This window comes from Pleurodeles waltl, chromosome 10, assembly GCF_031143425.1.
Source record: "Pleurodeles waltl isolate 20211129_DDA chromosome 10, aPleWal1.hap1.20221129, whole genome shotgun sequence".
NCBI classification, from domain to species: Eukaryota; Metazoa; Chordata; class Amphibia; order Caudata; family Salamandridae; genus Pleurodeles; species Pleurodeles waltl.
Window position 1 is genome coordinate 180,076,949 of NC_090449.1, and position 27,958 is coordinate 180,104,906.

At 41.9% G+C, this 27,958-nt stretch overlaps 1 protein-coding gene across 1 annotated transcript in view; it reads left to right on the plus strand.

The window, feature by feature from the left end:
• CCZ1 (CCZ1 homolog, vacuolar protein trafficking and biogenesis associated) overlaps positions 1-27,958 on the plus strand; it is a 223,559-nt gene that overhangs the window by 83,746 nt on the left and 111,855 nt on the right. The window contains 4 exon segments of the mRNA XM_069210148.1: positions 380-457; positions 3,717-3,764; positions 7,912-7,995; positions 12,351-12,526. Coding sequence (XP_069066249.1) covers positions 380-457; positions 3,717-3,764; positions 7,912-7,995; positions 12,351-12,526 — 386 coding nt within the window.

A 27,958-nucleotide genomic window follows, 5' to 3' on the forward strand; every position in this document is an offset into this window, starting at 1 on the left:
TATATAGACTCTGTTGACGTCACATCCGGTAGACGACATCAGTACGGTCTTGCGCAACGCCACCTTCTGACGCGTAGACGTGCAGGGGAAAAAAGTTTCCGGATCCAGTCTCGCACCTGGGGAATATTCTAAAGTAAGGAATCTGCAGCTAGATCCTGTCTCTACCAGATAATGTGTACCGAAGGTAAGTAACTTGTTCACTAGTGGTGTTTGAAAGATGAGATCTATTTTTCCACTCAAGTAGAAGCAGGAAGAAGCTATATAAAACATGATCAATTTTACATTCACTTAAGTGTCCTATTAGTAACATGCATAGAGACTTTATTATTGTTTGTTATTTCAGTAAGTCCCATGGTCATTTACTTTGTTACACATCCAGGTTGTACAGAATCCTATTGTAGAAAAAACAAACAAGGATGGAAAACCTGCAGCAGAATATCAGGAGGACGAGTTACTGGTAAGTCCCAATTACATTTGAAGGGCTCATATTAATTTATTATACTAAAATACATTTTGCTCTTAGATAAATTAATAAATTAAGACGGCAAGAATATAGGAACCAATTAGATGTGGTATTTATATATTGAGGTAGTTAAGTGGTTAAAACCTTGGGGTTTACTACCCTGGATTTTCAGTGAAACATATCCTTTCATAGGCAGTAGTGACTTCTGTGCATCATTTGAATTGCCCTTTGTTCTTTAGGTTCAGCCTAACGGAGTAGCTATAATCAGTATTGAAGGAGATGAATGATTACTCTCCTGATCTGGTGGTGGTTCCTTCCAGATGGATGGAAACTGCCTCCAATGCAGGCAGGACAAGTACAGTCCTCTAAGTAATAAAGAGAACTATATATATGGACACATATCCACCCCGTGCCCCCTACACACAGAATAGCTACCTGCTCCTCATCAATCACCCCACCCCTGTTCCTGCTGTTACCAAATGTTGGCAGGATGCAGAGAAGGAGTCTGACACACAACACTTTTGTTTGGATTCTAGCTCCTGTTTTCTCTAATTCTGTGTGGATACAAAACACATTCCTCTGTCTTTTTTTTGCATTTGCCAGAGAGTTCTGACTTTAAGGAAATGTCTTCTGTGTTGTATTTTTTCTCAGTGGCTGATCTGCAAAAGGTTTCTTATTGGTTGATGGGGACGCTAATTCTGTCTCTGTAAAGGGCATAGCATGGCGGGCATGAAATCATCAACTTTTGTTTCAGGATGGTGTCCTTTACGTTTATGTTAGGGAAATTCAAAACAAGCCCTATGCATTTGTTTCAGCCTTTCCCTGTTGACACCTCAGTTGGAGTTACTTGCTGCCCTCGATCACTCTCAACCTCCTGTTTGGAAGTGAACCCTCCTGGCACACCTACTCGCTTGTACCTTTTGTTGGCAAAGCCCCTATTTTCAGAATGATCCAAATCCTTCTAAACAGCTAGGTCACTGAATCTTCACATTGATTTCTGGCTGCATAACAATCTTTGACAAATCTGTTTCTACCAGGGTAAGATTGCTGTCAGAAGCAACAGTTTCATAAGTGTAGATTGAAACATTGGAATTCAAAGGATGGCTCACCCATTGTAATGAAGAACCCGCCCGCTCAATTTGTGGCAGTTATTTCAGTCTTAGGAAAACTTTTAAATCCTACCTCTCCGTATATCTTCTGGTTAAATCAAGGAAGCGAAGGCTTTGGAGAATCAAGGAAAGGAGTGCAATTGATATGCATCTCTTTCCTTAAAACAGATACATTCTTTTTCAGTCATGTCTGGTTATAAATACGACAATGGCAAAAATAGCAGGAGTTTTGTGGAATTCCAGAGTTTGTCTTCTGGACTTCTGAAGGCAATGAAGCTCTTTTTTCAGCAGTATGAAGTTAAGAAGTATGTGGTAGACACTGTAGCTGCTCACGGCTGCCCTAGTCTGCATGTGCAGGCACACCTGGCTCAGGACTTCAAGTGGTGTCCTGCATGTCTGGACATCTACTGCTGTCATAGAATGCTAAGGTGATGAGGGTTGCTTGACAAGACAGTTAGTGTTTGGCACCAGGGCTGAGCTAGAATTACGTCTGCTCCTAGTGGGGACATTCATCTATCTATCTTGGAATAACCTTCTACTAACAAAGCTACATGTATGTGGATTACTGACACTCCTCTTGCATTACAAAATTTCATCCTTCCTGGCAACATTCATGACAGAGCCAGAACAGAGTCATGAATTTGCCTTTTGATAGCACATATGGGTAAGCTGTTTTCTCAGTTAAAATTCTAGAGAAATGTAGAATGAGAATTGTTACAGAAGGATCTGTTAGCTTAATTTCATCTGTCCTATTCATTGGCTTTTACCTGCTTCACAAATATATAGAACTGTTTAAGCCAGACCGGCTTCTGAAGGAAAACTGCTGCTTCATTTGTATCCTACTGTAAATACATGTTTTGGGTCAAACGGTGGCTCTAGTGCTACTCACAGCATCGATCAAGCACAATGCCACCCCAGTGAAAAGTTTACATCCCTTTGTTCAGACACATTAGCCTTGTGGCATTGAAGGCCAATAGTTGCTGAACATGATGTTGAAATGTAAATTTCCAAACAAACCTCTTTTTGTTTTGGTCTGAATTTCAGAGAACACCTTTAGACCTCTACAAGAGATTCCCTATGAATGTAATTGTGCACTTCTGTCAAGCCCACATAATTTTTTAACGTAATAAATATCCTCTGGCAAAAGACTTCTTATTGCCATTGGGAGATCGCTCTGTAAAGCAAGTGAAATGGGCAAGAGGGATGTTTGGATAGTAGGCATGCACATTTGTTGCTTTTGAGGTAACAAAAGCAGACTTTATAGATGGGAAGTATGCAAGAGTACATATGCATTGTTGAAAAGAGGGCCATAGGAGATTCTGGTAAATATTGGAAAAGAAGACATATAAGTATCAGTACATGATATGTTCTATGTATGAAGTTTTTAGGTTGGCAAGATATCAAGCGTATTATGATTAAAGACCTTGGCTATGACTTATAATTGGCCAGAGCTTAATGGCACAAGCTTTTTGACAAACATGCCTTGTGCCATTGTCTAAGTGGCCTTCCATAGAAAGTTATTTTAGTCAGAAATTAGTATGAAGAATGCTGGGCCTTATTCTCAAAGAGGCTGGTCAGTGGACAATATTTTGCCTTGCTAAAGGACCAACCTTACTGTTTTCCTCGAGATGCAATTTCAATTCTTTGCAGTGCAAAATGACTTTTAGCAATAGTCATAAAATCTCCACCTCAAAAATATTGATAGTGCAGTAATAGGCTTGTTGCTCATTGCGAAAACTAGCGCATGAAGGGAAAGAGACATGCAAGGGACAGTAGAACTGAATCCCAGGATTCACATTTATGGTGTGTGTTGCAGCCCATGTCCCTCACCGTGACCTGGTTCACAATGCCACAAGCAGTGGTACATTGTCTACTCCCTTTGCCTGGCAACTCTCAAAGAATCATAATATACAGATAGCTTTTTCTAATACCAATTATGAATCACAAAACATTGTGCATTGTGATTTACGTCTTTGCATTAGGAAAGTCTGTTGCACTATGTTTTTAAATGTATAATCTTTTGTGCATAATGTGCTGTGTATTCACTGTGTAAAGGCAACAATTATCAGTGTATGTAGTCACTGGAGTTATGATAAAAGCATTTCAGTGAAGATTAACAAACTGTTGTTGTTTGTTGTTTTCAGGATAAAGTGTACAGTTCAGTCCTCCAACAGTGCTACAGCATGTACAAGGTAATAATGTGTTTAGTGATTTCTGTCTTGCTCTAGATTGCGAGTGGGAGCCTGTGATATCATATGTTGAGCACTTTGGCCAAAAAGGATCAATCTTCTTTGTGGATCTTTTTCACCTCTTTTGCTTTTTCACCCACGTCTTAGAAGTACTTCTACATTTTGCAGTTGTTCATTGACTTCAGACAAGTCACACACCTGATGAAACTTTTTTTTTTAAAACAGCTTTTTAAAGAGAAAGTGTGTTCATTGAAGTAACCCTCCATAATAAACAGAACCCTAAAAGACTGGAAGCTCACAAAACAGAAGAATAAACATCCCTTTCAAGTATGTATGTAGATGGTATTTCTAACGAACGAGCTTAGGCAAAAGGCAGCATTGTACAAGGTCAAAGGCAAGCCGAAAGTCAGCAAGTCGAGGGAAAGGAAGCTGAGATCTGGTCAGTTAATGCATTGTGATGTAGTGTTCTTTAAAGAGGTGAGTCTTCAATTCTTTCCTAAAGTACAACACATGTCCATAAGACGTTTTATCAACAAGTACCACTCCACTTTCTTGATTATTGTAATTGCAAGTATTTATCACCTAAAAGAGACTCTGATATTCAGATATTTCTTCTTATCAATACCCGTGCTGAGAGTGCCACTCTTTCGGATGGGTACAAGGGGTGACCGAACCTTATTTATTTCACCTATAAAATTTGGTGTCCAGCCATTCAGAACATCGATACCCTCATTACTTTAACAAACATCTTTATAAAAAATATTTTGTCACATCTCTAGTAGAGAATATGTTCATATCAGCACTCAGATCCCTCCGGCTTCACATGTTCTTCAAAAAGCTTTATTATTTCTGTGCAGAACTACAAGCTCCCTGGAGATTTGTTCTAATTGATTTATAAGTAAGCAAAGCGCAAAGGAGAAGACATACTCCGTGTGCTGAAAGGTTTAGAATGGGTTTTAAGATCCCAGCATTGTAAAACCCATTCTAAGCCTTTCAGCACACTGAGTACTTCTTCTCCTTTGCACTGTGCTTACTATCCTTAAAAATGTTGGATGTTGGGATCCACCAAACCCATGAGTTACTTCAAGAGATTAACCCAATCTTTGGTTTGCATGATTCCAGTGTTGGGTGTGGCTTGGGCAGCTAGTGACTTGCTGATGTTCTTCAAGATCCTTTGGCTCTTGTGTATCTGCTTATCATTGGCTTCCATTGGTGACCTAGTTGGTAGAGCTGAGAATGTGTAGCAGAAAGAGGAATCATTTAATAGAATCTGCAGCAGAGACTCCTGGACTAAGTCGTAGGAGAAATCCTAGTGGTTGAAAATAGGAAGGACACCATGTAGGTCTATGTTTCATATTTCACAATGGCAGTGTGATTTAGATAAATTTAAATTGATAACATTCTTCAATACCCACATCATTACCAATCAAGTGACACAAAAAGCATCAGCCGACGAATTAATCATCCGGTGAAGTTCCATGAGGTGTGCAGACTGGCTCAACTATTGGCATGTTGAATATTTTTGTTCCAAGTATGCAGTTCCCATAAGCATCACAGGAACTAAGCATGTAGAAAGATGGAGCAAAACCAAGTGCTTCTGTGGACTTATTGGGCCTGTTTATCAGAAAACATCTTGTACACTAGTTGGATGGAATTTAAATCTTTGGTACTACTGGTCAGAATAAAGAAACATCTTTGGAATCTAAAACTCTGTGCAACCAAGATCATTATATTAAACTTCGGGCCACAAAGATCTTAATATTTGCGGCCCACTGAGTTAGGTTCCACCATTGTCCCTTCAGTTTTTGCAAAAAAAAGTTGATATTTACTTTGATCACTAGCTCTCTTTCTCCATGCAGATAAATCGTACAATTGCCACTTGTTTACCTTTATCTGGTCTGCCTAACTTCCTTATTAATCCATACAGATTGTTCAGAATGTAGCAGGGACACTGTTTTTAAGTTGCCTTCCGATCAGTAAGGTTACCTCACATCGTTGAGATGTTTATTGACCTCTGATTTATAAGAAATATGTTTTTACAGCTATGTACATGGCATTCTGAGTGGTCCACAAGATGGGCACCCTGTCTCTGGGAGGTAGCTTTTCTCTATATCAGCCGAAGTGTATCCCAAGATCAGCAGGTGATAATCTGCTCATCATACCTTTTATCATCATCAAGAACCGTAAAAGTGCCGATAAGAAGAACTTACAACGAACAGTTGTTATAAAACACATACAAATGGGAGACATCAGAAACAGGTTTTTACAATAGGGTCAAATACTGTTCCTGCAGTACATGATATGAAGTCCATAATTTTAGTGTACAAATAGCTGTCCTCTTACACATGTGGAGTGAGATTATAAACGTTCATAATAAACCACCCCGATTGGCAGCCTTTTTATACCCAGACGACTTGGGCAAGATAGCAATAGACCATTGTCCAATAAGGTGCAGAAATTAGATTTGTCTTCTCGGCAAAGGCCTGTCAAACCAGGTACGAAAAAAGTGCCATTTGGTTTAAACCATGAATGCCAAATACCATAAAAACATTAGTTAAAATGCCTTTTATTAAATATGTAGGTTGGGAAGATGTTAATTTTCCTTTCTGGCTACTAAATTGTGGAACTTCCCCATGCAGATTTGAGATCCATTCCTTCTCTTACTTTGTAGGAAGAAACTTAAGACTTGAGTTTTTCAACTTCCCTAATTTGACAAGTTAACGTGATGACCTTCCCTTTACAGTGCCTGGATATCTTCTTAAATAATGGAGCACTTTAAACAACATATACCATATTTCATAGTGGTTTCTATCACAGATGCTCCTGATATGCCAGTTATGTATGGATCAGTTGACCTATCCTGCCAAGCCTAAGCTACCAGTCAGACGTTTAATTGTTTTAATTCATGACATTTAAGAAGACCAATCTTACTGTCTGCATACACTTCTACATGTTGAGACTGTTTTGTCATAATTGTGCAGTCTGGGATTTCACTTCCTGCCCTACTCACTCTGGTACCGGTGTGGTCTCCATGATTCTTATAGATTTCAATTAAACTCCTGCGTCATTAGACACACGCTGTTCATGTCAGAATGTAATTACACATGACTCTTGTATTGTAGACCAACACTCTGAACTAATCTGGTCAAGTAGTTGTGCCCTCCTTTCAAAAAACTGGAAACTTAAAATTGGTGGCAGTGCTACCTTCAGATCTGCTTGAACAGAATAGAATGAAATGGATGCACAGAACAGAAACGGAGCCAGTTTCAAAATATTGCTGTCCTAATAGCATAACTTTGGCCAGACCTTTCTACCATGTTATTTTGCATTTTTCATTGCTGTTGTTCCCTCCTCTCTTCCACAAACTTCCATGCTTTGCTTTGTGTTGTTCCAGTGCTGCCACTTCTTCTCCCATTCTCCTTGGTAGCCCCTTACCTCCTCACAAGCTTTCAGTATTCTTGACCTTTGTATTTCCTCCCACAAATACAAGCTTCTCCCAAGAGGAGTTAAGAAATTTGTGGTAAATTAAAGTTTAAAGTTCCGGAACACATCTATTTCACTTTCTCAAGTCGACTCACTTGGTATGTACACTTGTAGTGTGTGCCAAATAAAGAGTCTTAGCTCAAGGAGACTTTCAGAATGAAAAGGTTATGACGAGCATCCCTTGCCCCTTTTGTTTCTTGTTTACTACAGATTCCTATTTACTGTTAAAGGTAAAGGATATGAAAAAGTAAGGAGATGGCACATTTCTAGGGGTCAAAACCCAGTTCACGGAACACCATGGGCTTTGGGGGTGTAATTGAGCATGGGATCTGAGTGCTATTTAGCTCTGCTGCTCTGTGTGAATGGGAATAAAGTATGGTTAATAAGCAAGAGGTGGGTATGAACGAGGTCAGACATTCTGCTTCTCAAAAGTATTTACTGAAGTGAATTATCCTATCTTTTTTTAACTACATTTATGATGGGATATTGCTTGGTGGGATACTGCTTGAGTACCTTAATCCTTTGATTATCCTCCTTGTTCACCAAATGAGCTTACCTGCATGAGCCGATTAAAAATCAGTCTTATCTCTACTATTAAGACCATTTGGATGCAACAAACGTCTTTTGGTAACAACTCTTAACTTAATTTCTTCTTGATTTTCTTCAGCTATTCAATGGGACGTTTCTGAAAACTATAGAATATGGAGGCGTTGAAGCCCTGAAGAACAGATTAGAGAAATTCTTCCATCGTGTGAGAAAACTCATTATTAACTCTTTTCGTCCTGTTATATTGCTTTCCTTTGCACTAGCTTGAAGTTGATGTCTTCAAATTGAATGTGAATTTTTTTTAAATCACAAATGGCAGGGCACACAGAATCTAAGTAATCCAAAAGATTTGAAAAAATAGGACGTGGTGAAGGAAGTAAGGTGGCAAAATTACTGGAAGTAAAGTAGCCTTTGAAAATGAATGGCAAAATGTAGGGCATTGGCTCAGCTGTGGTTAAGATGACATTCTAGGATTCCATAATCACTGAAGATGATGAATTATTTGGTTGTATAGCTTTCAAAAGCACTTTATGACTTCTGTCCAGTAAGGAGTAAGACATGCTTGTTCATTCTAGTGAAATAGGAAACCATTCACCCAAGGTTCTTTTGTGAAGCTTGTGTGGAGTAAATGAAGATGTAAGATATTTTCCTAATACACAAAGGCTACCTGGACTTTTTAAGGTGTAAACGCCATTGATAGTGTAAATAAATGAATTAAGATGATTGTATCTGCATTATTAGGTTGGAGAGTTTGTTAGCCTCATCCACCTAGTGCCACAAGGTAGTGAGAAGGGATAGTCTGAACTGTGACTGCAAGTAGAGAGACACCATGTGAGACTGGGTTTTGAGGAGATATGCACTCCGAACAGCATTTAGTTGTGGCTGTATGTGAGACCTCCCTGAGATATTATTCATTCAAAGTACCTATAGTGTTGCTTTCTCACGCTGAAGCATTCACTGGTGATTAATGGAATCAGCATCATCCTGATGTTTGCCCATAAAGACTTCCCTTTGAAGGCAAAACAAGTCAAAAGGTTTGTGAGCCCTGCAAGATCCAGCAAGGTATCCCAGATTTCCCTAACTTGTTGGACAAGTGGTCCTGCACTGTTCATCATTTTGTTAATTATTCTGGCACTACCTATCCAGCTCATGCTTCTGTCTACTGAATTAAAACATGGCAAAAGAGTACTGCATCTCTGTTAATACCACCAAAAGGAGAGGGAAAGGGCATAACAGTCTCTCAGAAAATGAGGGCAAAATATCAATCTACAGTTGTGCCCAGAAAGTGAGTAAGCATGGGTTATCAAGTTTTAGCAGGTTGTCAGAGTTTATCTCCCAACGCCTGGATACCCTCAAGGGCTATAAGCTGTGCCATACAAATTCACATAACATAACACGCAAAAGGTCTACTCTCACAGAAACCAAACCCTTTTTGAGTTCCTAAACCCACTGATCAGTGTGTTCCCTTGTGGCATCTGGTGGAAGGGTTTATCAGTCATTCAGTAAAACCTTCATTCGACCTTTACGGAAGATCATAAAAGTACGGGATACAAACATTTGAACAACATGATAAAATAATAAAAAAGATAAAATAAATCGAACAAACCGTCACACATACTTGCAGCATTATGCATATAAAAAGCAATGTGTAAAGCATTTCCACATAACACACAGTAATACAAAGAAAACACCACAAAAGGTTTACACCAGTTTTAGAGAAATAGCCAATATTTATCTATGTAAAGCAAGACCAAAATGGAAAAATCCAACATACAATAATAAAGTTATGACTTTTGCAAGAATAACTTAAAAATACAGTTCCTTGAAGTTAATACCTCCATCTGGGGCTATCATGCACAGTTAACAACAAATCCGACAGTTCAGGCCAGCCGTTGTCACGGGCCAGGTATGGTGTCGGGAGGGCCAGCAGAACAATACACAGTAACTTGGAAATTGCAGGGCGTCGTGATCCTCACTGTGAGATCCAGAGTGCTGCGTCGTTGGTGTTGCAGGCATCGGTTCCAGTAGCCAGTGCAGGGGTTGTCGGGCCCTTGAAGTCACACGGGTTGCAGGTCGAACTCCAGGCTGATGACAGTCAGGAGAGCTGGCGTTGGGGCTGCAGTGCGAAGCGGGGCGATGCGAAGTGCGGTGCTCACAGGTTACTATGCAGGCAGCAGCTCGGTGACGGCGTCTGTGAGACCAGGGCTGCCGTGTGAAGTGGTGGGTGCGACGTGCAGTGTCTCCAGGTCACGGTGAAGGCAGTGGTTTCTGTATCGCTGAAGCGCTGTCATCAGTAGGCCCAAGGCGGCGGTGCGGCGTGGGGCAGGTTCCGTGCGGTGCCCATGGGTCGTGGTGCAGACAGGGGGGTCTTTGACAACACAGGAGTCGATGCTTCTGCCTACAGTGGCCCAGGCTGCAGTACAGATGGTGCGTTGTGTACCTCATAAGCGGGTCCTCAGGCCACAGTGCAGCCAGCGGCGTCGGTGCTAGCACGGAGCGTCGGGGATGCCAAGGCTGCAGTGTGAGCAAGGGGATGCAGAGCGAGGGGTCCACAGGAGCAAGCAGTGGCTCGGTGACGGCGTCCAGTGGTGGCATCGGTGAGACCAAGGTTGCGGTGCGTCACGGGGCACGGCTGCGTGCGGTGTCATCTGGTCACAGTGCAGGCAGCGACGTCCTTGATGGCATCACTGTGGTTTTTCTTACGTTGCAGCACAAAACACACAGGTCCCAGTGCTGTAAGCAGATGAAGCTGAAGTCTTTGATATCCCTGAGACTTCCAACAGGAGGCAAGCTGTACTCCAAGCCCTTGGAGAAACTTCACAAGCATGATACACAGCAAAGTCCAGTTTTTGCCCTCTTTAAGAAAGAAGCAGCAACTGCAGGCCAACCCAGCAAAGCACACATAGCAAAGGGGCAGTACTCCTCCTCCAGCTCTTCAGCAGCTCTTCTCCTAGGCAGAGGTTCCTCTTGATCCAGAAGTGTTCTTCAAGTCTGGGTTTTGAGTCCACTACATATACCCCTTTCCGCCTTTGAAGTAGGCAAACGTCAAAGGAAAGTGTCTGTTGTTCCCAAGATTCTGCCTTTCCCAGACCTGGTCCCAAACACACACCAGGGGGTTGGAGACTGCATTGTGTGAGGACAGGCACAGCCCTTTCAGGTGTAAGTGTCAGCTCCTCCCTCCCCACAGTAGTCTAGGAGACTCATCAGGAAGTGCAGGCTACACCTCTGCTCCCTTTGTGTCACTGTCTAGAGGGAATTCCCAACAGCCCAACTGTCACTCTGACCCAGACGTGGAATACACAAGCAGGCAGAGGCACAGAATGGTTTAAGCAAGAAAATGCCCACTTTCTAAAAGTGGCATTTTGAAACAGAGAATCTAAAAACGAACTTTACCAAAAGGTGTATTTTTAAATTGTGAGTTCAGAGACCCCAAACTCCAGATCTCAATCTGCTCCCAATGGGAAACACACTTTAAAAGATATTTAAAGGCAGACCCCATGTTACCCTACGGGAGAGATAGGCCTTACGATAGTGAAACCGAATTTGGCAGTATTTTACTATCAGGACTTGTAAAACACACCAGTACATGTCTTAACTTTTAAATACACTGCCCCCTGCCCATGGGGCTGCCTAGGGCGTACCTTAGGAGTGCCTTACATGTACCAAAAAGGAAGGTTTGGGCCTGGCAAGTGAGTACACTTGCCAGGTCGAATTGGAGTGCAAGACCACACACACACAGACACTGCAGTGACAGGTCTGAGACATGGGTACAGGGCTACTCATTTGAGTTACACAACCAGTGCTGCAGGCCCACTAGTAACATTTGATTTAAAGGCCCTGGGCACACAATTGTGCACTTTACTAGGTACTTACTAGTAGATAAAATATGCCATTCATGGAAACCCAATCACCAATACAATTTAGACTGAGAGCAAATGCATTTTAGCACTGTTTAGCAGTGATAAAGTGCCCAGAGTCCTAAAGCCAACAAAAACTAGGCGGGAAAAAATAGGAGGAAGAAGGGAGACAATTTGGGGAGGACCTTGCAAAAAGGGCCAGGTCCAACAGCTTGGATATACAAGGAATTCTGCAGTGCTTTTAAAACTGTTACACAGCTACCCTCACCCCCACCCCCACTCCCCTACACACCTTTTCCAGCCTCCCAGAAAAATGCCTGATGCCTGGTACAGCCAGTCTAGCCTTGCATAAGGGATATTGGTATATGCCAGCTGCAGCAAACACCACCTCTATCCTAACTTTCAGTCAGGTCCAAAACATTATAACTAAGGATTATTAGTCTATTCGCTCACTTGATCACTTGACAGACATTGCAGTCTTGCTATAGCCAGTTCTACATCTAATGCTTCTTTCCCACTTTTGTGTGATCACTTCTGTCAAGCAGCTGCATGAATTATGACTTTGAATTGCATTGTTCTTTAACTTGTTATGGCAGTGTTTATATGCCATTATTGAACACTTTAGTGACAGATAGGTGTTGATAAATATTTACATCACAGTAATTTCCAAAGATTTCTGTAACATTTTCTTTGATCCCTACAGTACCTTCAAACATTGCACCTACAGTCGTGTGACCTGCTGGACATTTTCGGCGGCATCAGCTTTTTCCCGTTGGACAAAATGACATATCTAAAAATCCAGTCTTTCATAAACCGAATGGAAGAAAGTTTGGACATTGTCAAATATACAGCCTTTTTATACAATGACCAACTTATCTGGTAAGCACCTATTCCTTCAATTGTGGCAGAAAGTTTAAAGTTAAATCAGATCCTTGTTTGGCTATTTGTCTCACCCCTTCCTCACAGCGACACTGGAACACGAGTTGCTCTTTTCAGTTTAGAATGCCTTAATGTATTGATAAATTCTCTTATTTGAACCCATTGACGAAAGCACTTTTGCACCATTTATCTAGGTGGCTTTCAGTTCATAAAGACAACAGTGCTTCTCATTGCAGTTGGTTAGTACTCTTAGGCCCCCAAACCAGTTTCTTCTGACTCTGCGGTTGTTCAGGATTGCCTCCTTTGGGGCCTAGTACGGACGTTGGTGGAGTAGTGTGTGGGATTCACTCTTTTTGACATTCAGGAAAAGAAATCTTTACAACACCAATAAAACCCTTCCTTTTTTATATTTCCTCTAATAAGGCAAATCACCAGATCTTCAAGACTGTTGATGTAATGGTGTGCTTTGAAAAGGATTAGAACACGTTTATACAGGATATGCTGACAGAATTAAAACACCTGAGTAATGTGTAGCTAATGTTCTACAAGGGCTAGTCAGTGAATATTGATCCAGGTTGGCAGAAATAACAGCTGGGCTCTGTAGATTAATGTGCATCAAGGTGCACCAAGATTCATCACATGTATTGGGTGATTGTACCTAATTATATTTAACATTTTATGTTATTTTAGACTTAGTGTGTCACACAATTTATGAAGTAAGCAATGTAAGCTTCAAGATAATACATAGATCCAACATTAAAATATAAAAAGTGCAGTGTGCACTATTAATGTAGTGCAAAGTAACTAAAACAATGATCCTTAAAGTAATAACCATTTTTTAGAATGTACATAAGAGTCATATCTAACAAACACATTTGAATAGACAGAATCTAAAGAAGCTAACATAAATCATGATCAAGCCCATGTGTCTAGAGTGCTCTGTGTTTGTTGCACACAGACGTCCGGTAGTAGTTTATGAATAAAATTAATTCACAGTGATCTTACTCTGCAGAAACGGACCACACACAAAGTCCAGTGATTCCCTCCAGCTGGTACTAGTAGAGGTGTGTAGGTATTTTTATATTGTGTTTTTTGAAGAGAGGTGCAACAGGAACCTATTATAAAGTGCAGGCTGAGAATAAAGCTTCTTCCTTCGTGGCTAAAAGTGATGAAGAGTGATGAATGTTTTTTAAAGTGTTACTGCCTCTTGATAATGTTTTTAAAATGGGAAAGTAATGCATGAGACAGGGTTTGGGCCCATATATATGAAAGTGCAAGTTGGACCTGTAAATAGAAATGAGAAAAAAGCACAACTCTAGCGTCTAGTTTGTTAGAACATTATGACAACAACTGATTAACAGTGTATTGTATTTGGGCACCCAATGGCTGGTCAGTTCCTGTGGAGTGCTAATTAAGCATGCAAATGAAATCACTGGCAAACCTATGCGAGGACCAAATAAGATGCATAAAATCCTCAGTCTGAGAAGACCAAAGATCCATGGAGTCCAAAAGCATCAATACTGTGTACATGGGCCTGCGCTATTTGAACTGAGATGGTTGTGACATACTATAGAAACACTATGGGCCTTTAAAGAAAATGCTGTTCACATGATTTCTTCTACTGGCCATACATTCAACAAACATATGTTACCATGTTAACAACCCCTACCAGTCACATTTCTTTTTTGAAAATGTTGGACTGGTGTTTTTGTTGGGGTTGGAGTGACTCTTCTTGAGATTTTACATTAAAATGTGATGATAATGTTGAAATTGACTCTTTGTCATGGATGGCTGTTTTTCTTCCACTTTGTTGGAGGCTCACACTTCCGTTTTGATACATTTCCAATGTAAAGCAGTATTTTTTGTTGCTGGGGTGCATTATTTAACATTCGAATTCTGAGTAAAAGATTTAATGAAATAGGTTCAGGCTTTTCCAAAGAAATTATGTTGAAGATTAGGGCAGAACTGGAGAAAGAACATGGAAGCATATGATTTGGGATTGTAGCACTCTTTGACCCCTTTTCACTTTCATTTTCATTTTCATTTTCAAATATATCAGCCAGTTTTGGGTATAAAGAGTGTTACTTAAAGTGAAGATGGCTCTAATGCTTAATGTAAGTGTTGGACAATTAGTAGTAAACAGAAAATAAGCTGAGTATTTGTGGCTTGTTAATTAAATCACTTGCAAGACATTCATGTTTTTAGTGGTACTTTATAATGAAGACAGCTTACCAAGGAGAGTCCCGTTTTTATACATTTAAAGCATGACCTGTCGCCCATGTGGTAACTTACTTTTGCTCCTAGGATATGCTTCTTTAGATTGCGATCAGGTTGATATTGTGCGTGAGCAGGAATTAATCAGAGGTAGGCTAAGTAAGAGGACCATTTGAAACGGGAAGCGGTTCAGAAGCCATTAGAATGTGTCTGCGATGCTATAGTGTTTAAATGGTGATAACATTAATTAGTGGAAGTCGAGAATGTGGTATTTTTATCACATGGAGCTAAAGGTCTCTACCGCTATTGTTTGGTTCAGCCCAGGGCAATGGATATCTGTGTTAAACTAGTCTTATTGCTTCATTAGCCCTGGGCTTTAATTATGTGATGATCATTAAAGACTGATTTATTTTCCTGAAGTCAGTATAGAACAGCAACAACTCATTGAGTTTCAGTGCTATTGCAGTGGGGGTTTCTTTCAGATAGGTCGATGATAAAATGTTTCTTGTTCTGTCTTCCATATAACTTATCAACTAGCATCTGTTATCCAATGGGGTTTTGGATGGAGTCCAGTGTGGAACTTTGTCAACATGTGGTATTATACCTACACAGTTCTTCCATCTTTTAGCAAAGAAACCTCTTTCAACAAAGGTTGAGTTTCTGGTTGTTGTTCAACAATAAATGTTTCACTTCCATTGAGCTGTATTGTGTTATAATTGTTATTTATAAAGAACAAATAAGTCACAGCTTCTTGACGCTATAGGATATAAAATGTTGAATCGTGTGGGAGTAAAATGAAGACCGAGGTTACCGACTAAAGATGTACATTTTCAGTGACCTTCTAAATAGCAGTATGAAGGTGGACGTCCAGATCTTATTGGGAGCTTAATCTGTTCCCTAGCAGTAGCAACAAAGACATATCTGTCCCAAAGAATTTGCCCATGGCGTTTAAGGTTGCTTAGTATAATTGAACTCTAGATCTTAGAGTCCTTGTCAGTTAGTAGATGGAGAATTAGTCTACGAGAAATTGTGGGGCAAGTACACAATAACTATGGCCTTAAAAAGGATTTGCTTCCTAGTAGAGAGCAAATGCAGTTGATTAAGGACACAGGACATTCTACAGGTTGCGGGCTGCTGAAAATAAGTCGGTCAACCACATATTGAAATAAGTGAAGGTGTATTGTTGATACATGGTACATTAAGATCTGCTTCACCATCTGTAATTGGCAAAGCAAGTGGTGGAGACTTTAGATATCTTTGGCCATAGGGACAGATCCATGTCGTAAAGTATGCTCCAGTTACAAAACAATTTGGAAGACCCTTAAGCAGCGCCTATTGCATCTGACCAACGACCCAAATGTTGTGTGTTCTGGGTTTCCGCTTTTGGGAAGGGAATCTCAATTTTGTTGAAATTCATTTTTCAAAATGTTTCTCGATATGTAAGAACATATGCCATATTAGAACTCTGTGTTGTTGGTTTTAGTAGCAGTAGTAGTTTAGAAGTAGTTTGAACAGGGGTTGCTGCTATTGGTGTACTTGAAGAATTGCACATTTAGATGATATAGTAGAAAAGCTAATGGGGGCTGAATAGAAGTTGGAGAATGGTGTAAGGGATGAATGGATTCCTGATGCACTCTGTAGGCTGAAGACTTAGACCCTCATTACGAGTGTGGCGGTACTAAGACCGCCACACTCACGGTGGCTGTCTTACAGCCATTCCCAGCGGTAAAGACCATTGCATTCCGAGTTTGGTGGTTTGCCCGAAGCCAAACCTCCACCACGCCGCCAGTCCAGCCGGTGCGGTCGGACCAGCGCGGCTGGCGGTGAGCTCCTCCGGGCCGGTGGCATGCCTAAAACCGCTGGCCGTGTTACGAGGCAGCAAACCGCCAGCCTTTTCGTGGTGGTCGCTCCACCACAAAACCTCTGGCGGTAACACTCCTGGCGACAGGAATTCCCATTACAGTCACCAGCACATGCATCCCCACACGTCCACACACTTGCAGACACCCCCCATACGTCCACACACTTGCAGACACCCACACTCAGCCGCACGCATACATACAGACACCCACACTCAGCTGCACGCATACATATGGACCCCCTCATGCAGACGCACGCATACATACAGACACCCCTACTAAACCGCCTGCATACATACATACATACATACAGACACCCCCACTCAACTGCATGCATACATACAGACACCCTCACTCAACCAAACACAGACATGCGGTCCCCACCCAACCAAACACACATGCACCCCCACTCGCTTGCATGCATACGCAACTCGTCCTCACACATTCACACACACCCCTCTCCGCATACTTGCACCCCCCGCATACATACATTCACACATACACACACGCATGCAGTCACACACACCACCACGCATTCATACAGTCACACACGCATGCACACCCATTCCGACACACACACATGGTCGCACACATACATGCACCTACCACACACACAACCTCCCCCTCCTCCCCCCCCTCCCCCCTGCCCCCCCCTGCCCCCCTCCCCCCGGCAGTCCTTATACCTGTCTGGGCCGCACAGCAGCCCACGTCAAGGTGGTCATCCAGTATGGGGTGTGTGTTGGCGGTTCCACCTCGAGTGCCGCACTGCCGTGCTATATTACTGCTCGTAATATAGCAGGTGGAGTACTTCCAGCGTGGCGGAGCTGGCGTTGAAACCGCCTCTCACCTGCCGTTGGTCAGGCCGACGGTCTCAGATTTCTGCCTGTTTATGGGCGGAAATCCATTAGTGACACCTAATACGGTGGTAACTGTACCACAATCACCAGCGGTCTTTTGGCAGTTGCCAGCGCGGCGGTCTTGCCAAAAGACCACCTAATTCTTAATGAGGGCCTTGGTGCCTAATTTATATTTTGGTTGTCTCCACTAGGGTTACGGAGTGAATTACTCTGTCGCCCTAACGTAGTTCACACCTGCCAAATTATTAAATGTTTGCCAGCCCAGCAGACATTTCAAGGATTGACAGGAAACGCAGTCATGGTGGTTTCTGCCAATACATTGTAACTTTGCCGTACCACTCCATCAAATGTGACGGAGCTGTATGTCAAAATTAAGTTTTTCTTTCATTTAAAAAAAAAAAAAAAAAAAACTCCAAGAGGGATTTTCTTTATGAAAATAAAAAAAACTATATCACAATCGCCATGGAAGTTTCCCTCCCATGTAGAGGGGGGTCATTGAGTACTTTTCAGTGCCCTTTACTGACGGGTTGTCCCAAGAAGTGATGGGCTTTGGAAAACAGCTATATGTTTTCCTTCTAAGTTTGGCGGGTAGACATATAGCCAAACCTTAGGTACCCCTTACTCCATTGGGTCATAAAAGGAGTTTGACATGGCTGAGAGAGAGTACTCTCCACCTGTTGTCAGACAATGGTCTGCTCAAATTTAAATTGAGCAGGGCGGGAACTCCGTCACCATTGTAACAGTTTCCTCTCCGCCAACCTATACATCGGCCTATTAGTAACATATTTGGAAAGGGAGAGGAATATGGACTGGGCATGGGATGTAAGAAAAGACCGGGACCACTTGACTGCCAGCTTATCACAGCCTATATTTTTTTTAACCTGGCAATGATGATAACATAGTCAGTGGTACTGAATGCTGCCGGGAGGTCCTACGGGACTAAGATGTAGGTATCCACTGCAAGTCGAAATTCTTCAGAGACAGATATCACAACTAACTCAGTGCTATAGCTGGCCTTCAGTCCAGCTTGTTAGGGATGAATTTTACAGAGGCCTGCAATTGGTTGAATAACAGATTCTCAAGGACCTTGGAAAGGAAAAATTTAAATTGGTTGAAAGTTGGTAGGACCTGAGGAATTCATAGTCATCTTCTGTAGAAGATGTTAAATTATGGATGCCTTCTATTCCCTAGAAACACCCCTCCTTTAAGTGAGAGATTGAACAAGGCTGTTATATCAGGAGCCAGATGAGAGTGAGTTGTTTTAATGTAATGACCGGGCAAGTTTCCTTTTGTGAGTCAGAAGGTTTAGACATGAGCATATTTGTTGAAGAAATACCCCTCTGACTTCCATGAGGAGGTGAGACCCTCTTTAGAGAACAGGGAAGTTATTATTTTCAAACCAGGGATGGCTTTTATATCCTTTTTTTTTAAACTGATTTATTTTGTAGAATTTAGATTTCTTCCAATTTTCTTGATGTTATTGTTGATAGGGAATTGGAGTTGCCTGATTTGCGATCTTCTAAGGACTCTATGATTTTGGCGCTTTGAAAAGAGGACAGTCATAGAAACATCTTGTCTTCCTATTGGAAAGTTTGGAAGTATGCAGAAGTTACAAACTGATTCATTTAAGTAGTGTCCACATTGTTAGTGTCACGAGTTTTAAGAGTCTCTTTTCAGTAAGGCATATTCCAACACTGTGTGCTGAGAATGGGCGGACTTTCCAACTTGTTAGTTGTGTTTAATAAACTACTAAACTGATGGTCAATCAGCGGCTCAGAAGGAGAATCCCCAGTAGATTCAAGAGGAAGGCAGTGTAGGAAATACTCCCAATAAAAGCAGTCTGTCTTAGTTTTTACAGTCCACTTGAACAGGTTTTCTTAGGCTCTGCCTACTGTATTGTAAAGATTGATAAGACCACCAGTTTGTGGATTGCAGGCTGACATCCTAGTGGACTTTATTTGTGAAGTGGTGGAGATTAGGACCATAAGCTTCAGAACTAGACATCTTCTTTGATCTGAAATACTTTGTGGGAAATTCTGTTATCACCTTAGTGTTGTCCATGGTTTTCTTGTCGCCCAAGCCAATAAAACTTTGATATTTGTGAGTACCTGAGAGGACTGTTCGAAAGGCCCTGTTGATTTGCTTTCATACCTATGAAATGGAAGGCCAGTGAAGCAGAACAATTGTTTTGCCAGTGTATGTTTGAGGTAAAAAATACACTGGCTGGGGCTTAATGACAAAAATAAGTGCATGTCATCCAGTGCACAAGGTCTGGGTCATTTTATAAACTCATTCAAAAATGACGTTGAGTGACATGGGGCTATGAAAGCATTACACTGCTTTTGTTTTATAATTGATTTCTGTTTTGGTAAACCCCACCTACCTGTTGAGGAGCTACACAGCAGTAAACCGTGTGATCAGAAATATTCATGAGGACAGAAGGTGGAACCATCAGACGTATTTGTGCGGGACCAGCATGCTTGAACAAGACAACCTGGTTTTGAGGCATTGCCAGGACAGTCACAAAAAACAACTTTTGACTATTTTTCTACCAATATGTGCTGTTTTTGTGCCAAGATTCGCTGGTTTATTCAAGGTGACGACATTACTCCTGTGACAGCTGAAGCAGATGAGTATAGCAGTTAATGGAGCTAGGACTCTAGAGTCCGTGACATGCACACACAAGCCAATTCACAATATTCATGTGCAGTAACATAGCATTGGAAGAGATGACTAATGCAAGAAAGCCATGATTGGTGTGCAGTAAGCATCTAAAAAACTCTGTGCTCCAGTACCTCTGCACCTGCTTCACGAATGACATATACTCCTTTTGCCCAATTTGTAGTGAAAGGCTTGAATTGTGATTTGTGACTATTGAACACTTTACTCACTCCTGCCTGGACCTATTTCTTCCTCTTAGTGCACCCCTATGGCTACACCTATTTACATCAAGGATGTAACTGTCATTAATGTAGCAGGTACAGTGGCACTGGGTGTGAATATCTTCTGCATCTGTATTACAATTTTCACTCTTCAAGTGGCGGTTAAGGAGTCCATTTCTTTGCTTGCAATTGGGCCTACAACTGACTTACTATGCCATTGATTTGCTTGGTGCTGTGGGAGCTGCAGTGCTCTGTATGTGCTTAGATGTGTGTGTGCACAGGCGTTGAGAAAATCCACTTACTAGCCAGTGGCACAACGAAGCTTGAGGATCCCGCCCCTACAAAGTATTTGGAGTGATTCCCTTCCCCATCCAGTCAGGAGCTCTCCGGCCAGGGGCCTGCGCCCGTGCACAGTGTACTGTGCTGAGTGGACCCCCTGAAGCTGGCCCACGGAGGCTGCAAGGGCTAGTGTTATGCCAGTATTGCTAGTTTATAAGTGTGGACCACATTTGTATTCCATGGCCATGCTCACTGCCCTAGAAATATCTGTTGTCAAACAAATATTTAGATTGTAGGTAAGTATGATGTTTCTAATAGAGACTTCTAGTTGCAGATTCCTCACCTTTCAAACATTTTCCCAGGCGTCAAACTGGATCCTGAAAACATTACAGCACTATTTCTGCATGCCATAAGGTGGCGCCGTGCAGCTGCACACTGAAGCGTTCCTCTCAGGAAATTATTTATGGGGCCTATATAGGCACCCTCCTGCACGCGGACGTCAGTTCTTTCTTTTCTCTATACCAGATGTGGATGCAGAGCTACCTCTCATCTCTTTGAGACCCTTATCTCGATCAACAACACAACCATTCAATATTACAAGACCACCATCAAGTTCAGACATTGAACCACCAGGAAGTGAGGTGGAGTAAAGTACTTCAGGATTGGGGATGGACTCGTTAGGCAACCATACCATTCACCAACTAGGTACAGGGAGCTTAAATCCACCGGGTACCAGACATGAGTCATTAGCAGCCCCACTGGAACAGCCCTCAACCTCGGGTATAGTTACCTGGGCACAAAAGAAGGAACAAGAAAAATAACAAAACTAGACCATGAGTTCATCACAAACTATTCAGATCATAATTTAACTAAAGACCAGATTCAGATTGTGAACAAAGGTCTCACCCCACTTCCCACTGGAACATGATTGACACCTGTATAGACCTCTTTAAGTTTGTTAGACAATTGAAATTAAACCAATTTTTTCCCTTAACAAACGTCCCAATATATCAAAAGAGACAGGAGTCAAACCTACAAGCCCTCTGACTATTCATGAGTTGGCGAATATTCATTTACTTTCAACCTTATCTAAATCCAACACTACTGATCTACTGTAGGTTAAACTACAGGTGAAATAGGTATTTATACTTCATACAATCTAACCAGTAATATCAGGGCAATTCCTCCTTTACACCCCAGCTGCCTACGGGTAATTATTTTGATATTTGTTTTACATGGCGACTATTCAAGACCTAAAGAAGGAGTATATAATATATTACAAAAAAAGAAAAGTCCTCCCTAAAAACTTTTCCATAAAACAAGCGTTACAAGACCTTCAAAACAACCCAAAAATCATAATTAAGGAAGCTGACAAAGGGGGTAATGTTGTGATCTTACATGTGGATGACTTTATCAAAAAAATGCAAAGACAACTCGAGGATACCATCTGTTATTTCAAACACATGTCTGATATGTCACTTAATATGTTAAGTTGAAGATGTCTCCACAAAAATATCCAGATCCAGCAGTGGAAAAAAAGAATCTGAAGATGGTGAATTGGGGTGAAGAAATCCGGTGGAAGTGGGACGACGTCACAAGGAGACACCAAATGGAGGTCCCATCGACGCCCACTGTAAACAAATGTAGAGAAAGAAGAAGGGCTAAAAACAAAATCCAGACCCAACCACTAGATGGTGTAATAAAGCACAGCATGTGAATCCGGAAAATCTTCAAGCTGCAAAACTACACCTACAGTTAAGAAACTTCTTGTTCTGAACTCAGAAACAACCTGGATGAATGGTACATCCAGCAGCTTCTGACTTTTGACGACAAGACTTCCCTGTACACCCAACTAAGACAATCTTTTAACTATTTCTTACAATTTGTAAATAGAGATACCCCACACATGAACACCCATCTGGATTCAGTTGAATCTCTCACGTATGGGGGACTACATTGAAACTCGATTACAATCCTATATGAAAGATCTCCCCTCATAGCAAATTGGACAATATTGACTGGCAGCACAACTACATTCTAGTGACCATTGATGTAACAAGTCTATTCACGTTCATAAAACATGAACAAGGCATTGCTGTAGTCAACAAAGCTCTATCCATCAAACCAGCACATTACTTCAAATTAAAATAAATAATTATGGAAATGTTCCATATCTGTCTCACCCCCCAACATTTTCAGTTTCAACATGGAATACTACCTGCAGATTCAAGGAACAGCGATGGATGCCAAATTTGCACCACTGCGTATGCCTGCATCTTGATGGGTAAAGTCGAAATGCACTGGTTATGTGGTGACACACACATCATATATTGGGGAAGATAAATTTTATGCATTTGGGAAGAAGACATAAGGAAACTATAAAAGTAGTTGAACCTCATCAATACAAATACATGGAACATTGAAGCTACGTCAGAATTTTCAGTCTCAAAAATCAATTTTCTAGATATCACTGTCTATCTTAAGAATAATACATTTCAAATTCCATACTACAGGCATACAGCTGTCACCCATCATCATCTATGTGGAATTTTCCAAAGGGTAGATTCTTCAAATTTGAAAGACCTGTTACCAGAAAATCAGTTTGCAAGAGAAATCAAATGAATTGTTGGGCAGGCTCCAAGACAGGGGCTATAGTATGTATCATCTGGACCAGACAATGAAAAACATTTCTGAAACCCCATATAAGTCATTATTCATGAATACCACCAAAAGAAATACCTTACTAGAGGTAACTTGAAATTTCTTTCACAATTACACGTGGTCATTAGTTAATTTGCAGTGGGCTAAAGAAGCATTGGCATCTGCTATCCAGCAGTCCTACCTTACGTGATTCCTTTTCCCCACAATCCCGGATGGGCTTCCGAAGAGCAAAACACTTTAAACAAATTTTGTGCTAATAAGAGTTCAAGATAGAAGCCAACACACTGCCACTTTTTTTTTAAACTTAACTTCATGCTTTTTATACCTGCCATGATTGTTCCATGTGCACATGTGGACATAATAAACTAAAAGTGTTCTCACCAGAAGCACAAACTCTGATACCTATCAAACAATGGATCAGCTGTAATAGCACACGTGGTCTACATTGTACTCTGCCCATGCTCTCAAATTTACATAGCAGTCCTATCTGACCCCTAAAAATGGCAACTCAATAACATTACTGTTAAATACATAAACCCGACTCTGAACTTCCATTGACTGAATACTTCGTGATCATGAGGTGGCAACAGGGAGCTTACCATGCACCAAAAAGAAAACTCAACAGCCTACTTTTGGGCACAGTTTAAAATGGACTTAATAAAAATGCAGAACTACTTTATTGGTCGAAATAATAACATGTGCAGTCTTGAACATCAGACTCTCTAGCGAGTGGTCATGATCACCAAATACCTCTAAAGGTATTGACCTTGACATACAGCCAAACATGAGCACAACTAACCCACAAGACCTCCAAATAACTTCTTGTCAGCATCTACCGATATAAGCTATTAATACCCTGTTCATAGCCACCATTTTTGTACAGTCACATTAGCATGTAAACAGAGTTTTACACAATGGAAGGTGTATGTTATTAGCTACATTATATTAAGCTTAGCTTTTCTGTAAATATACATATTATTGTTTTTTGCCTGGTCATCTTGTATAATATTTCTGACCTCGTCAGAATTATCAACACATAGAGACTGTTTCGCACATCTCATGTTGAACACATAGTGATGTTAACCCCTGACTCTTAGATTGTACAAGCGTGTCCAGTCTTATTTATTTATTTATGTTATGTAATTTGAAAACAAGGCATTTTGAAGCTTATAAATCAAAACCAATTCCAAGCACTTGCAATTTGTTCTAAGGGAGTACTAAACACGTCTTCTCTGTAAAATGCATTGATCATTATCAATTTCCTTGTACACTATTCTTTGGAATTTAGATTGTGTAACGCCGCGCTCAGACGCAGCGTCTCTTTCTGTCCTCGCGGATGGAACGCGCTACTGATACTCGGAGCGCCGTTCCCCGCGTTTTTTGACTACATATTCTGGGAAGCATATATTTCGCTCCCGGTCGCGCTACACTTACCTGTAGCCCTTTTTTCTTCTTTTTTGTTGTTGGTGGGTTTGTCTGGTCTTTTTACCTGTCTCTGTCCATGTTGTGTCCTTCTTGTCTTCTTCGTGTTTTTGTCCCAGCATGCTCTGTTTTTCTTTTATACTACTTCCTTTTTCCTATACTGGTCTATGGGCTCTTCCCAATTCAAGATGGTGTTCTTTCCTTTTCCTGTGATGTCACTTCCCTTTTCTCAGTATATAAGTCAGTCAGTCTTGTTCCACCTTGCGTTGCAAACACTTCCTTCTGGTTGTGCTGTTCGCTTCTGTTCTTTGTTCCTGCTTTTTGCCTTGGGAGAATTTTGCCTGTTCTTTGTTCCTGCTTTTTGCCTTGGGAGATTTTTGCCTACTTTTGTTTCCTGTTGTTTAGTCCTGTTTTTTCTTGTTTTTTCTTCAGGAGTTCCTGTTTGAGTTTTTTTCCCCAGTATTGTTTTTTTTTTCCCCTCTGGGACTCCTTCTGGAGGGTACGGTCTGCTTTGGCATAGCCTGTCAAGAGGCACCGTGGCTACTAGAAGGGGTCGCCCTTATCTGGGAGTATCCAGAACCTGTAAAAGACTTGGTGTATTCGCCAACCCAGTATCCAGAGGTGAGAACTCCACCGCAGTACGTAACAGATTGTGCCATTATACATTTAATCTATTCCAGATAGTAACCCATTCACAATTCAATCCAACCATCTTTAATTTCCTTGCATTCTGTCAATTGGCTGCCAAGATTCAATGCTCTCCGGGGTCTAGCAAAAATACTAACATTAATCCGCTCTCCACACTCGCTCACTATGGCCACCACAAGTCCAGTGCGATACCCGTTCTAGTTCTCCTCTTCCATCACTTCCGGTCTTCCCCAGCATCTTAAACAGCTCATGATCACACATTTTTAGACGGACCGCATGAGACATATTGTACAGACATTTTGCCGAACCAAATTCAGACCACCCCTTCCCTCCAATACAGGTATTGCTACTGTGCTTGCTCACACAAGTACGGTGGCAAGGTCTGCAGAACCTTATCTAATTTTAATATAACTTCAGTAAATTCAATATTGCACAGTTTTTTTTCTTTTTAGTCAGGGCAGACATCAACTTAGCCCCTCTTACCCTTTGGATAGGCCCCAACAGCTCCTTTTTTAAGGGCCTGGGTCAAAACTTACTCTGGCCTGCCAGTCAACAGCCACATTGCACAATGCCACTGCCCTGCCCGGGCGATCCTCCGTCTTTATCTCAGTACCGTTCTCCTGAAAGCTTGTTGGATAGACGGCTGCAAGCAAGACTAATCCTAATACATTCCTAATGACTCCCCTGATAAGTTTGAAACAGGTAGAGACATTGGGGAAGAATGTTTTCTCATCCACCAACCTTGCACTCAGGTCAGTAAATGCCAGCAGCAGTTGGGGTGCTATTCTCGTGCCCTTTGGGACTCGGTGGCTCAAGTCCTTACAGTTATCCCTGACAATATTGTACCACTCTTCACCCAGGACATACAGGATGGTTGCAACTCAGCTAAGGTCACAAATCGTTGTGGCTTGGGCACCAGCAATTCCTTCAGGCAAGACACTGACACCAGCACCACCATTCAACTCAAGACTTGGCTGCAGTCCACTGACATGTCTTTCGATGGGACCCACCTGTTTTGAAAGAAGGCAGACTCTGGGGTTGAGCAGTTCAAGAATTGCAGGGCCACAGCATGCTTGCTGGGCTTATCTGTCTTGCTTTGCCAGCTGCATCTGCCCTACCATTGGTTTTGTGGGATTGGAAGAGGTACTGTAACAGAGGTACCCCATACTGTCCGTAAGCCCAGCATGGCGCCCAGCATTTTTATGGTGCGTACTGCCCCGCTGTCAAGGTTAATGGACCACTCAGTCCACTATACCCCCTGTAGCCCCACATGCCAAGCCCTTTTAGCGTGTCCTTAGTGTAGCGTAGCCACCCAATAGGAGAAGGGATCTGATGATTCTTACCAGATTGGCAGGCCATAACACCAGGCATGTGTGTTCTGCAAATTGTTGGTGAATATATGCCCTGACTTTCATACTCTTGCCGAAGCACCTTCTATTGCCCCTCCCCCAGCTTTCGGAGGATCATCCCTTCATTTTGCAACTGAAAGTGCAAGGACTTTTGGCTATGGGGGTTATTGAGAGGGTGCCTGCATAAGAAGTAAGACATAGTTATTTCCGCTACTTTCTGGTGCCCAAGAAGGACGGAGACCTTCATCCTGTTTTAGACCTGTACCCTCTCAACTTCTTCCTCTGCAAGGGAAAATTCTAATTGCTCACACTGGCCCAGGTCGTGTTTATACTCAACCCTGGAAACCATATGGTGATGTTCGACCTGCAGGACACCTGTTTCCATATACCCATTCTGCAGGCCCATTGTAGCTACCTGTGGTTCATGGTGGGACAGAAGCATTTTTAGTTTGTTGTGCTCCCCTTTGGTCTCATTAGTGTCTCTCAGGTGATAATGAAAGTGATGGCAGTGGTGGCACCACGCATCATTCAGAGGTCAGGTTTGCCAGTCTTCCCATACCTCGATGGCTGGTTGTTAAAGGTTGGTTTGCCTCATGCAGTCATCATACCACTACAGATTAAGGCAAACTTCTTGTAATCTTTGAGAAGTCAAAAACGGACTTCTTCTCAAACAGTCCTCTTCATTAGAACCATTCTAGACATGGTTCGGTTTTGTGGCTTTCTGCCAATCAAGAGAATTCAGGACCATCAGGTTACGATCCTGACCTATCAGACTTGGTCCTGGATTTCAGTGTGATCGACTCAGTGGCTGCGGGGATTGAAGGCTTCCTGCACCCTGCTGGTCAAGCATGCAAAGTGGCATATGGGGATCCTGCAGTGGGATCTGAAATCTCAGTGGCCACAACCTCAGGGGAACCTCTCCAAACATGTTTAGGTATCAGATGAGACTGCAAAAGGCCTGCAGTGGTGGTTACTGGACCGTAATTGGGTCATCGGCAGGCCTCTCTCCCTTCCCCACCTGGAGAAGGCAGTGGTGACCAATGCATCACTTCTAGGTTTGGGTTGGTGGGATGGTGGATGGGGTTCCTAACCCTGTGCCCGCAGCCTATGTCTCTGGACATGGCGGGCCACCAAGGAATTTTCCTGGTTATGAACCACCCAGCAGGATCATTGAATTCCAGGGTAGCCAAGCTCATCTGCTTGTGCCTAATGGATCACGCCAGCATTTACACCCAGAGGTGGCACAAGATCTCTTCCACGG